The 14,031-nt window shown below is 34.6% G+C and overlaps 1 protein-coding gene and 1 long non-coding RNA gene across 2 annotated transcripts; one reads left to right on the top strand and one right to left on the bottom strand.

Moving 5' to 3' along the window:
- Positions 1-249: 249 nt before the first annotated feature.
- LOC131927113 (uncharacterized) lies at positions 250-2,519 on the bottom strand. The gene is made up of 3 exons (XM_059282777.1): positions 2,239-2,519; positions 1,459-1,574; positions 250-1,190 (listed from the first exon to the last, which is right to left on the bottom strand). The coding sequence occupies exons 1-3, from the start codon at positions 2,499-2,501 to the stop codon at positions 427-429; spliced, it is 1,143 nt and encodes a 380-aa protein (XP_059138760.1). The 5' UTR covers positions 2,502-2,519; the 3' UTR covers positions 250-426.
- Positions 2,520-2,988: 469 nt separating this feature from the next.
- On the top strand, positions 2,989-12,947 carry LOC131927104 (uncharacterized). The gene is made up of 3 exons (XR_009383601.1): positions 2,989-3,039; positions 11,492-11,588; positions 11,783-12,947. It is a non-coding gene; the product is annotated as an uncharacterized LOC131927104 (long non-coding RNA).
- Positions 12,948-14,031: the final 1,084 nt, after the last annotated feature.

Raw genomic sequence — 14,031 nt, 5'->3', positions numbered from 1 at the left:
AAAAACAAATCTTTCTTTTTGCTTTGGAATTGATAAAGTGCGGTGAGGGTGAGTGAGGACATAGTGCTAAGAAACTAATAATTTAACACTTCTATCTTTGACACAGGTAAATTTTGATTATGTTATGGTCATTAGTGTTCTATTGAGTTCATTAATAAGTAAAAGACAAACAGTAAAACAATATATCACATTTATTTAATATATAAAATGTTCAAATTTAACAAAAAATAAATTCTATGTGCAAACAACATTATTTTTCTAGCTAAACAAATGTTTGATCAATGCATACAAATGTTATAAATGAGGTTCATTTTAGTTTATTTTGATTAGTAGGAGCCTGTCATACAAAAATGACTGAAACCAAACCTCATATTTATTGCTGAACAGGTCTATTTTCAACATAAACATACAACACAAATTGAAAACTTAATGAACATCATCCAGTCTTCTTTTTTTAATGACTGCAGCCAATTTATTTTTTATGTCTTTTGAATTTTTTTGAGCAGTAGATGCTATTCTACTTGTAGATACAGTGAAATTGGCAAATGTAGTTGACACATCACTTTCTTCTATTTTTACTATGCTGACATTAGGTACAGTAACAACTTTATTTACATTTTGTTGAGTAACATTATTTACATTTTGCTGAGTAACATTATTTACATTTTGCTGAGTAACATTATTTACATTTTGTTGAGTAACATTATTTACATTTTGCTGAGTAACATTATTTACATTTTGTTGAGTAACATTATTTACAGTTTGTTCAGTAACATTACCTGCATCAAAATCATGCACAGCTACATCAGTCTCAATGGCAGGGAGAGAACTAGCATTTTCAATGTTTTCCACAAACTTCTTTCCTGAGTCATCTTGTACTTCAATAGAAATTACCTCCTTGCCTGCCCGCCAAACTTTTTCAAGAGTCTTTAAAACTGTCATCTTAGAAGCATAACTTTTTTCTCCTCCGGCTGTGACAACATCTGATAGATGTAATTTCCAGTAATTGTGTGCTAATGAACGATTCTGTTTGTGGACAATATTGTTAATATCATGGCGAGTGAAATGCTTTGCATTTCTCTCTATAAAATATTGGGCAATTTTTCCAGCTGATAACCCCATTTCACGCATGGATTTTATTTGCTCTGCTTCTTCCTCTGTTGGTCTACGGTCTTCAGAAAAATGCCCAACTGTGAAAATAAAAAATATGTTGAATATGTCAAGAAATTAATAATCTATTATCACCATTTCACAAACCACTTCTTGAGCAATGAAAGATGCACTGAAATATTCAACAAGAAGAATTTAAGTTAAAGATTTATAAAAGGAAAATTCTCAGGTTATAATGATATATATAAAACATATATTATGATGAATGGCTAAATATTTATATATTAAATATATATGAGTGCATTTTTCGTAGCTAGAAAGGTACTAAGATAAAACCCAAACCCGTACCAGATTTGTCAACAGCATCATGATTGTGCTCCAAACAAGACCGGGTTACAACTAATTTGTTTTCAACTCGATCTGCAACTAGCTTGACTTTAACTGGGCATCCAGTTTTGTGAGACCTAAGAAGATTAAGAAGATATTCTAATTTTAATATCAATTAGCAGTGGCTGTTGACAGTTTAGTACTCCTGCAACTGCAGTGACAAAGTCATACCTTCTAAACTAAAAACATGTTTAATCAAGCTGGTAGGTATAACCTTCCCCTACAGAAATTACTGCTAATTCAGGTAACTGATTTATTCATTAATGTTTGCAATGTGTTTAAAAATAAAACGTTTTAATATTTTTATTTTATAATGTAGCCAATAATGAAGTTATGTGCTAAAAAATGTAAAATTGAAATTTTAAATTAAATAATATTTGGCCTAAATAGTAGAAAAAATGGCCTTGTTAGTTACTTATGTAGTTTATTTCAGTTGAACATAGAAAAACATTTGGATCTAGACCTAATTTAAATATTTGAAAAATATTTCTAATAATAAAATTAGTGCTTTAAAATAGCACTAGATTAATATTATCTATCTACTAGTTAATACTATGTATTATGTAGTACTCCCTGAGATGGCCTGGGTAAGAAGGGGGGGGGGACCAGGAATGGCGTGGGGAGGTGTATTAGGTTTGAGGAGGAAAAAAGGGGTGCTGTAGATCTATTTAATAAATGGCACTTACATCAGTATTTTAACTGATAGTCTTTCAAAATAGATCTAGATCTAGTTTAATTTACTTTTTTTTACGAATATTTTTTCCACGAGTTTTGTATCCACCTTCATTAATGCATCTCAGGAAGACAAAAGCGTATTTGAATTCGTCCTTATAATGTCTTTTAACATCCTTTATGCCAGAGTTAGCCTGCTTAACAGTCTTACTGCCTGAGGCTATCTTCCATCGTTCATTCAGTACTTGAGTTCTGGCCTCTAAAACATCCTTAACACATTTAAAGTTCGGGAAACTTGTACCCACATCAAGGCTGATATTAATAGACGCCATGTTGCTTATTTCCTCAACCACTGGGGGAAGGCGGAGAAAGTAGCGCAGGTTTGAGTTGCCCGGTAGGCTATTTGAAGGTAGATTTGATTTTTGTCAATCATGGCGGGACTGAAGACTCAGTGAAGACCTACTTGGTCTTGGGTATTATTAGAATGCTTGTGTAATTTTAATCAAAAAACCGTTTTTCAAACAGTAGTTTGAAACAGTGTTGAGCATTGATTTGTCTGAAGTTAAATTTAAAAGGAAACCCAGGCTTTTGAGCGCCATCAAATAACTAAAGTCAAAACATTTTTTGTTAATTTTTTTTCAACTTAGGCCTAAGTCACATCTAATTGAGGCAAATGTTGATTAGACACATTTCCACAAAACTATCTGGCAAACATTAGGCCATGCTTGGATTAGGCTAGGCCTAGCGCTAGATTTGTATCTAGATTAGATCTAGACCTGGAGTCTAGATCTAAATCTAATCTAGATTTTCTATATCTAGATCTAGATTCTATATCTAGATTTCTAGACATCACGACGTGCTGTCGTTTCTGTAAGTGCAAAAATGCCGCTATGCCAATGCTAGTCTAGAGTCTAGATAGATTTCTAGATCCTCTAGATCTAGATTCTAGATCGGAGTCTGTGAGGATGGTTCATTGGTTGTCTTTTATTTTTATTTATATTTTATTATTTAGTATTAAGGCCTACAATTTATCTAGATCTAGATTCTAAATCTAATAATCAGTGCGAATATTCTTGAAAAAAAATCTTAAAATCATGCACACAAAATTTGCTTACAGTTGCATTTAAATTGTTAATGAGTTAATGTTTGAATTGATTGGCATGTTCATGATGTTGTAATTGTAACCACCCATTGTTTAGGCATTCCATTAAAAAAATTAAAATTGGCTAGCCTAATTAAATGTATGAGCATTGCAAAAATATTGTGCTTGATATTCTGATGTAGGCCTAACTAGAATAACACTGAAAAAAATTTCTTTCTATTTCTAGCTTCAGTAGTTTTTTTTTAATGAATTGTTTACTTAATGGCAATGGGCAATAATGGGTGAATTAAGTGAATGTCCACTAGATCTAGATCTAGTAGACTAGAATCTATATTTCTTTGTAAGTCATGAAAATCACTGTCTCCTAACTTTGAATATTTATTTTTAAAGATACAATGTTAAAACTTTGCTGGATCTTACTTCACTAACTTCAGCATGTTTGAATTATTAGGGCCTACAAATATTAATTGAAATCATTAGGCCTAATTCATTCACTGGGAGCAAAATAATTAGCACTTCACAAAGGGATGTATTACGACACTTTTGGGCCCTAATTTCTAAGTAGTCAGTTGTTTTGAAAGGTACAATGATAATACTTTGCAGGATCTTACTTCAGCAAGTTTGAATTACATATAGGCCCTAGATCTATATATTAATTGAAATAATTAATTCATTCACTGGGAGCAGAATAATTAGCACTCCTCAAAGGGATGTATTACGACACTTTTGGGCCCTAATTTCTAAGTAGCACTGCTCAGTTGTTTTTAAAGGTACAATGTTAAAAATCTGCATGATCTTACTTCAGCATGTTTGAATTACATTTATTAATTATTAATAGACTTGCCAGTAGTAGTAGGCACTAATTTTTTTTTAATAAATTAAACCAAACAATTTATCTTAGGATGCGTCTATTCGGACCCGGGTCCCAATAGTGTCGGCCGCTATTGGGACCCGGGTCCGTATAGCCTCGGACGCTATTGGGACCCGGTATAATTATAGTCATTCATAACACCTAAATACATGATTCTTTTTTTAATTCAGACATACTATTTTTTATAAATAACCAGGCATCCTTGGTAAAAGCAGACTCTGCAATAGATATATATATACTGTCACAAAAAACAGTGTCTGTGAATTGCCCCACGGGTTTCAAGTCATTGATACCAATGGGCATTTTAATATTCTGGCTTACTACTACTGATGACAATTTCAGAAACTTTCTTATTTCTAGGGTAAAGTGAGAATACGGCTGTGGCAGCAGCCTCTTTCGTTTCTGCATTGTAAACAGCTGCTTTGCTCTGGGCCTACCCTTTGGTCGCACTTTGTCTAAAACAATGTTCTCAAACCCACAGCTTGCAGTATCAGAAGTGCACTATGCAATATCAACAAGCTGTGGGGTTGATACCTCCACCCCAATAGATTTATAAGCATGACCAAAATCAGACATTGCTTTTTCCTCAGCTGGATCCTCATCCATGCTGGTAGGACACTTCCAAAGTCTGAGGGTGGTTTCTAAAAATTTTATCTTTTCCTGAAAATCTGTCTGGCCTTGCACTGCCAAAAAATTGGCAATATCCATACACAATTTCTTTGCTTCCACTCCACATAGCGTCCTTCCTGCGTATTTATTTTTGCCATCGAAGGTAGGCATTTGCGGTCAAGAAAAGAATTAGCACTAGGTGTAGCCATGGGTGGGCCGTTCTTCGAAAAACGAGGTGGCAGCAGCTCTGGGCTAAATTCTGGCAGACATAAAGATCTGCGCACAACAAATAAATGCCTACAAGGCAATGTCATTTTTAACTGGTTGCAAAATGCGTTCTTTATAAATAACCTTGAACTTGTTTATGTCCTCTTGATCCAGGGTGTACTTTACACTTCTGGATGCTCTCAGTTGACTTATTATCAGCGAGGCAGCAAAAGCGGTAGCCCCACTCTCGATGGCATTTACACACTCATCGTTTTCTGTAGATGAGTAATGAACCGTATTTGCCGCTATCATACGCAGATGCTCTGCTAGCAGCATTTTTGAGTTGTCGAATGTTAAAAGCTTCTGCGACGCAGATGTAAAAGCCAACTGATGAGATAAACTTTTTTTTTATCTTTGCGTGGTAAGACTCCCGATGGTTTGTCGTTGTTGCATGCACCTTTAAAACATTGGCATTTGCAGAAGCAGACCACAGATGTGCCTTGCTCTACCAATTGGTCGAAAAATACTCCACCACACTTTCAGGGAGTGAGGCCTTCATGTCTTGCGTGATTGCATCAAAATCACTGACACATTCGGTGTGGACCTGGGCCATAAAGGTATCGAAAAATTGGCTGGACTTGGTCAGAAGGTACATTTTTTTTTAAATGCCTGCTCACAGCCTGTGTTATGTGAAAATGACATAGATTAACAGGTATTCCAGGAAATTGATCACTTAATGCTGATATTTCTGACAGATCTTTGTCTATAATAAAAATTTGATGTTGATGTCACAATTTTTACTCAACAGTGATAGGCAATCGGCAATGGAGCCCTGGTCCTCATTCTGGACGAAACCATGTAGAATCGGTATACCTCTACCGTCGCCATCTATGGCCATCACAGTCAGTAAAGGGTATAAGTACATATTTGTCTTATATGTAAAGTCCATCAATAAAACTTCTGGAAATTTTGCAAAAGCTGCCAACATATGACATGTACTTAAAGTTGCCATCTTCGGAAAATCCATACACCACACCACACAACCACCATTTGCTGAGATTTCGTCTAAAATTTTCCCAGTCTGAGCTGCATCGGTACTGGATTTCTTTTGAATTTTAGCCTTAAGATTGTAAATATCTCTATGTAACAAGTCTACTTCATGGTGTTCCTCAAGTACCTGTCGAACCTCAAATGTCTGAATTGTATTCAGAGAGACCAACATGCGTGTTGCGTCATCAAGAGACACCTTTCTGTTCTCATGGTACAGGCGGCACATCTGGAAAAAATATTAAAAACATTGTAAAGGCATAATGCAACTTGAGTATTGCTTCTGTTCACCTTAAATGATATGTGCAAAGGAGAATCAAATTTAATAGCACTCAGTAAAAAAATGTTCCTGTAGTTGAAGACAACAGTAAAGCAATGATGAACAATGAACAGTAAGCAAAACTGACCTCTTTGGATTCTTGATGTCCAGTATGTTCATGCATAGCAGTTGTGATTTCAAGCCGTGATGGTCCTCTTTTCGCAACCACCTTTATTTTAGCAGGGCATCCCACTTTGAAAGAACTGAAAAGAAGAAGTAAAATACAGCCTTTGCTTTGAGTGTAAATTGACATACAAGCACAAGTATAATGTACTTTAAAAAAATGAGATAAGTGGTAATTATAGGCTATTAAAAAGCTAGCTAAACAAATTTCAAGACAATTTGACCTACGGTCAACAACTTTACAATGTTTTTTGGCATTATATTTAAATATTTTTGCAAAGAACCAATTGTTTGTCTCTTTACAAATATTTTGATCACACACTGGGTCTAGACCTAGATTTCTAGATCTATAACAAATTTTTAAAAAAGTTTAGTTAAGACTCTAAGAGTAGGGCCTAAAGAGTTTGGTCTACCTAGATTCTAGATCTAGATTAATAGTATTTAAATTAAATAGATCTAGATCTAGTACTTGACTTAGACTAAACATGATTTCTAAATACAATAACATCTAGATCTAACATTACACTGTTGGATTTTTGTCAAATTATATTTGAGTTAGAATGTAAATCTAATGTAAATTTAGAATTGAGTACTTACCACTGTGATTTTCGTTGTCCAGCCGAGGTCTTTCTGTTGGTACCTTGTTTACAGCATAATACAAGATATTCATATTTCAAATGATCCAGATTCGGATCCTTGATTTTTTCTGAAGACCTTTTTCTGAAGCAAACGTTTTGTTCTTTTGAAAAAATGGCAAGCTTTTCTTCAAAGGATGCAAAAGTTTCGAATACAGCGCCTAAATCCATTTTGGAAATGCGAATGCCAATGAACTGCGATAGAACGCAGACCACAATTTATAGTCGGTAATTGGCCATGTGATTTCATAAGCCATTTGAGCCACTGTAGATTTGCGAGGCACGCAGTCAAGTTTCATTCCAGCTTCCTGCTCCAGGAAAAAACTGTAATAGCTGTCCAGCAGTTGACACAGAAACATTTTTCAACAAAGATTGGTACATACAAATTCTCATAGAAGTACCATAATGCTTTCCTTCTTTGGTTACAATAGTTTGTCCCTCTTCTTGGGGTTCTTGCATGTTGATGGCATTATCATACATTAATTCTAAATCATTGACCATTGATTTTAAATTTTTGATGGTTTTGTTTTTGAACTTGACTACATTTTCTAGTGCTTCAATTTTTCTTTCTCTTCTTGATAATTTTTTCTTTCAACTGGCAACTTGATTCAGTTTCATTTTGTATTGGATGGAATCTGCAAACGGATTGCAGTTAAGTTTTTTTTTATCTCTACTTTCTCTGCTTCCAACTGCCTATTCTTTTTCTCTTGTTTGAGGAGTCTGTCAGTGAGTCATTTAATTTTTTTATTTAGATCTTTAATTTGAAAAACTTTATTTGATTGAAGTTCATTTTGGTAGAATTTTAAACTAGTTTTCAATTTTTTATTTGATTTCAATAACTGTTCTGTAGACTTTCTTTTGTATGCACAACTAACACAGTCTTGTTAAAGTTTTAAAGGTGAGGCTTGTTTTGGGGGGATTAGTGTTATTAATTCAGGTGCTAACTTAACGACAATCCCCTTTTCTTTAGGTACAGGCTCTTTAAATGGCATTTCCATTAAATTTATAATTTTATCCCATTGTGCTTGTGGCTTAAGAGATCTAAATTTAACACATAATCTGTTGATTTTATTATAAAGTTGATGACTGTTACTACTTGACGCTGGTATTATTTCTTCCAAAACTTGCACTGCCTTTTTAATTTGTTTTTTATTTTCATACCATAAATGAATTATATGGCCTTGCTTTATGGCAGCTGCTGTCCGAAAGTCAGAATACTGATTAATCAGAATTGGTAAATCTTTGGCAGGATGCTTACCAGGGCTCCCAGAGCCTTCAGAAATACCACCTGCTGAAGTATTCATTTCCTCATCCATACTCCTGATCATATATCTAGAGGAAAAGAAATCAGCATTAATACTACTGTAAAAATAGAATTTATTGTTTTAATAGAGACAAGTGTGTAACATAATAAAGTAAGGGATAAGGAAATATATGCTTAAAATAATTTCTATTCTTGAGTGGTAATTTATTATTGTTATTAGCTTGATGTGCAAAAAAAACCCACTGGCTTTCTTCAACAGCCTTTAACATATTTATACACCAGTTGCAGCCTAAACTTTTTCTGTTGGATCTTCTACTTGGTCCTGGGCATCATCACTCAGATATTGTTCTCCTGTGGGACTTTTACAAATCTACAGGGTTGCGAGAGTGCATCTGCATTGGCGTTCAGCTTGCCTGATTGGCGCTGTATATCAAAGTTGAAAACATCTAGGTCGACCACCCAGCGTTGTTCGGTTGTGCTGATTTTTGCAGTTTTAATGTAGCTTAAAGGATTATTGTCCGTATACACAATAAACTTTGTCCCTAATAAGTAATAAGTAGGCCTAACCCTTAAACTTATCAGTAACAGCCCACTTACAGTCATCTCTTTTTCCATTATTATTAGATTTCTAATCTTATGGAATGATCTTCAGGGGGATTTGCACCTCTCACTTAATTCTTAACAGTTGGTCTTTTTTTCTTTCTCTCTTTTACTTTAAGCATCATAAGGTATTCTTCTATTTGCTCTCCTCTTAGGTACTCCAAACGGATTTTTCAAATCAGTCACACAATAATGGCTTTGGTTTTTCTGCATAGTACTAATAATTCTAAGAACATGGATACCAACTTTATGTCTGTAGGACAATTAGAAAAAAAGTTATGCGCTTAAGAAACACGCGTTTTTTTTTACCTTTTACGGCCTCATGAGGACCCGACTTTAGCACCGATTATCTCAAAAACTATAGCAGCTATATCCATTATCTAACTTAATTCCAATAAAAGAGTAGATAGATTGTAGTCTCAATTTTTTTCAAACTAGTATAACAAGTTAAAGATAAACGTTTTTTGTCTTAAAAATCGTACTACACCATATTTACCAAAAATTTGACAGGGCGAAAAAAAACTAAAAAATCACCAACTTTCACAAAACCACTAAAATTCTTCTATTGCATGCACAATAATCACCTTTATATCGATTTAAAGGGGAAAATGTTACCTAATTATGTAAATTAAATTGAGTGCTATAAATCATGCAGTTAAATGTCCAGATTTGAGAAAATAAGGTGGGGGTGAACATTTTATACCTCAACACGGCTTTAAGTCCGTTTTTTTTAATTGACAAAGAATTACTAAAACTTAACAGATATATAGAAAAAGTTATTTATTTGTAACTACAGTTAATCTACATTTAAAAAGAAACATTCTCAGTGAAATAATTTAGTGTTAGATCGCTGAAAAACGTTAATAAAAATGCACGATTTCAGAATTAAAATCGGGCCGAGATTAAAAATAGACAACCTATTTTAGACTTATTTTTAGCAAATTACAACCCGTAAATGAAGAAAAAAGAAACACAGTGTGATAAAGTATACCCATAACTGTAAAGACTAATTGAATTATATATTTAGCAGATAGTTTGGACATTTTAAATCGGATAATCAGTTCTTATTAGCGTTTTTATCACAATTTTCTGTAGTTTTCTCTCGAAACGTTGCTGGTCGAAAAACTAGGTCAGCGTGACCTTTTACTAAATATATTCAAATTTTACAGATAAAGTTTAGTTTTAAATTATAAATACTTGAATATTTTCATATTTTATTGTATTCTTTTTAATATTGAACTGTTTTTATTGTGATATAATGCGTAAGAAAAAATAGATTTCTATTCAAACACGTCAGGGGTCTGATCCGGGGCGGGCTTTTATTTTCTTTGTAAAAAATTTCGTGATCGCGTCGGCGAACGGGAGTTACACATGGTTTCGTTATCGCGCTTTGCCATTCGCGCCATCTTTGATATTGTAAAGATAGTTTCGCATTTAAATAGAAAAATGGACGATCTTTCTAACCATGCTAGTAGAAAATTTGTATTCTTAGTGGATTTTGGTGAAAATTCAATTTTTCGAAGAAAATTTGAGAATTAAACCGTTTTTACTAAAATAATTTGTTAACATTTTATACGAGACTAAAGGTCATTCAATCCTGCGTACGATAAGCTATGTTTAGAATTCATACGTCACGTGGCGCCGAAGCGCAAAGCGTCAGAATGCGATAGGGGTAAAAACGGGTCTGTCATTTTGCCGATAAAAATCGTTGCGGTGATGTTTTTCAAGCTACAAAAACATGTATTCTTCCTTTACCAATATAAAAACAAACAACATATCATTGTAGAGCTTAAGTTAAGCTTTCTAACCATACCATTTTTATTAGTATACGCTTAATTTTTATGGGAGAACTTTGTGATGGAAAGTAGGGAAAAAGTAAAGAAAATGAGCAGAAACCTCGATTTTCGGCAGTTTGGAGTACCTACTCCTCTCTCTGAAGTTTGTTGCTACCTTTTTTTTCTTCCTCTTTAATTTAATTTTAAATGTCTTGCTCATTATGATCATCAGCTGGATCTACGACAGGGGGGCGTGGACGTTTACGCCCTGAAGTCTTATCCGGACGCTTCCTTGCAGTCCTTCTTAGTTGGGTCAGATTTAGTGACTTTTGTTGCCAACTGTCAATAATCCTACTGCCTGTCTGGCCGCCACGATGTGGTAACAGTTACTGACTGCCGGACATGAGCATGTTTACCTTGGGAAAAGTGTGACCCTTTAATGGTGAACACACCAAGTTTAGTATCTAAAGTTATTAGTTCATTGTCAAGCACGAATTGTGGTTCCACTTGGGGGTCTATGTCATACCAAAAATTCAACAGGTAATGAGTTAAATAAAATAACTCCTTCATTTTTCTGAGGTAAAAGATTAACTAAGTTACCGATTTTAATTTATATCTGTGCTAACACAGAACACGAATATGAAAAGAATGAAAATAAAATGTGCTTCTCTAGATAATCTGAATAAAGTCAGCTATCGACAAAATGACCATTTAATAGCTAAAATAGTGTAAAATGCTCACTTATTACAGTTTTTCTTTTGTCCACCCAGTCATCACTTAGGTCTAGATCACTTTCATCACCACTTGATGAACCAGTACTTGAATCATCTATTTCAGCTATCGGCACATCGTCACTTTCATTGTCAGGTAAATCTAAATTATAAGTATGCCTGTTATAACTGGCCTGTTGCATCCCTAAACAAATGTAGAATTTCATACATCTTACTCAAGATCAGCCAAAAAATTTTTTTATCCAAATGGAAAAATTTCTAGAAAATGACCCACATACATGATTGTATCTAAATTGCAAAACTAAATCAATTCTTTTATTATTTTTTCAGCTTCAATTGTCTGGATCCTATGACGTGTGCTGAAAGCCAATATTATTGAGACTGTACCTTTGATAAATGCAGTTGTGCACTATACCTGATTTGTTTGACAAGTTGGCCCCTGCCACCCCCCAAAAATTGTATCAGATACTTTCTCAGGAGCTGCTTTACAGAGGTACATGTAAATAACATATCAAAGTATCTGGAAGAAAGGGTAAGTGATATAATTAAGTTATATCCATTCCACAGACACTTCTACCTTAAAATTGACAGATTGGAGAAAAGGCAAAATTAAAGTTTAATGACAAAATATTCTATTATATTCATATATCTATAGCCAAATCAATGCAACAAATTGATAAAAAATCCAATTTAAAAAAAAAAAAATTAAATTAAAAAACAAAGCAGCCTAGAAAATAAATGTAAAAAAAAAGTTTTAGCAATAACACTCCACACACCAAAAAAAAAATTTCTAAAAATTTCCTGCATTGTAGCTTTTACCCCCCTCAGAATTAAAAAAACTGCTGCTCTACAATCTGCCTTGCATTTACTATCTGTTTTCTTCTTCTCTTTGCCTCTAATCCCTTCCTCATTTCAGCTTTGTTAATCCGAAGAATGTCTCGGTTTTTTTTCTTCTTTTTTTTAAAGTTACACTGCTAACTTTGCAGCCAATGTTCTCTAGAAATTGGTGGAGACCGACACTCCCTGGATTGAATTCAGCAATTGACAATGCAGCGCTCACTTCCACTCTTTTTTTTATACAAAGATGTGTTTTGGGATCTGTGTCCAAATCTTTGCATGGATTCTTTCATTAGCATTATGTGTCATGCCAGATAAGCAGCGTTCAAGCAAACTGTCAGAGGTGAGCCTTTCATATAAGGGCTTTACCTTCTTAGCCACAACCTCTGACAGAAAGAAGCTGCTTTTACCTGTGTGTGAAGGTGGTGTTTGCTCGAGAGCCATGTCTCTCTACCCAAAAGCACCAAGATCAACTCCTGTGGGACAGTCATGGTGGTTGGGCACTTCGTCAGAGGAGGCTGCATGGTTGAAGCTCATAAAAATTTTTTTCCTCAGTTCTTCTACATCGGCACATTTACTGGCTACTGCCTCCTTATAATACCTCTGAAGAAGGTTCATCTTTGCCTGTAAATTGAGGAATATTTTAAAAAATTTAAAATAAAAAAACAACCTTACAAATAAATAGTCACTGTAGCAAGGAAAATAAAATTGAAAATCCTGACAATATTCGTTCAAGCAAACTGTCAGAGGTGAGCCTTTCATATATGGGCTTTACCTTCTCAGCCACAACCTCTGACAGAAAGCAGCTGCTTTTACCTGTGTGTGAGCCATGGCTCAAAAGCACAAAGACTCAACTCCTGTGGAACAGTCATGGTGGTTGGGCACTTCGTTGAAGGAAGCTTCATGGTTGAAGCTCATAAAGATTTTTTTCCTCAGTTCTTCTACATCGGCACATTTACTGGCTACTGCCTCCTTATAATACCTCTGAAGAAGGTTCATCTTTGCCTGTAAATTGAGGAATATTTTAAAAAATTTAAAATAAAAAACATGCTTACAAATAAATTGTTACTGTAGCAAGGAAAATAAAATTGAAAATCCTGACAATATTTGAAAAGGGTACTAACTTGAGTTAGGCTTCCAGTTTTTCGTCCACCTAGTGTCCTGCCATTCTTCGCATCTGTAGCCACTAGGTTTCTTAGTGCCTCTCCTAACCTCTTGGACACATGATCGGTGCACCCCTCTTTCTTTATAGGTACATCATAGGGTGACAGAGACAAGCTCGTTGTATGTCTTGCAGTCTTCGTCACTTACAAATTTTGTGTATCATAGGCCATTGTCCTGGGAGTGTTTCCACATAGTCTTGGCCACTTCAGCTTCCATCAGACCTGAGGATACTGTGAGGTTGATGCTGCAGTCTGCCTTATGATCTTCATACCACTCTTAGTAGGCAGCAAGGCTTTCACTTTTCTTGATGTGGCCTGTTGTAGAACACAGCTGAAAAAAAAAAGAAAGAATTTGGTCTAGTAAAAAAAAAAGCATAATGTCTGTCTTACTAATCAAGTCTAATAAAAAAAATATAGGTTCTAAAGATTAGATCTAGATCTAGTTATCACAATGCTACATTGAGACAGCTAATGTAGATCTAGACATCTAGAAGTAGATCTAGAACTAAATCTAATCTAGATCTAATAATACTGCCTGTACTGTGTACCACAGCTAAGCTTAGCCCTAAATCTAGTTTC

Source organism: Physella acuta, unplaced genomic scaffold (genome assembly GCF_028476545.2).
Source record: "Physella acuta isolate Inbredline_101_S28 unplaced genomic scaffold, ASM2847654v3 ptg001374l, whole genome shotgun sequence".
Taxonomy (NCBI): domain Eukaryota; kingdom Metazoa; phylum Mollusca; class Gastropoda; family Physidae; genus Physella; species Physella acuta.
Note: the sequence above shows the minus strand (reverse complement) of the source record. Positions and strands in the feature narration are given on the sequence as shown.

Coding starts and splice junctions, on each gene's coding strand:
- LOC131927113 (XM_059282777.1), bottom strand. CDS start 2,501: ATGGCGTCTATTAATATCAGCCTTGATGTGGGTACAAGTTTCCCGAAC. Junction 1,575..2,238: donor AAAAATATTCGTAAAAAAAA/GTAAATTAAACT, acceptor TAATCTTCTTAG/GTCTCACAAAACTGGATGCC. Junction 1,191..1,458: donor TGATGCTGTTGACAAATCTG/GTACGGGTTTGG, acceptor TTATTTTCACAG/TTGGGCATTTTTCTGAAGAC.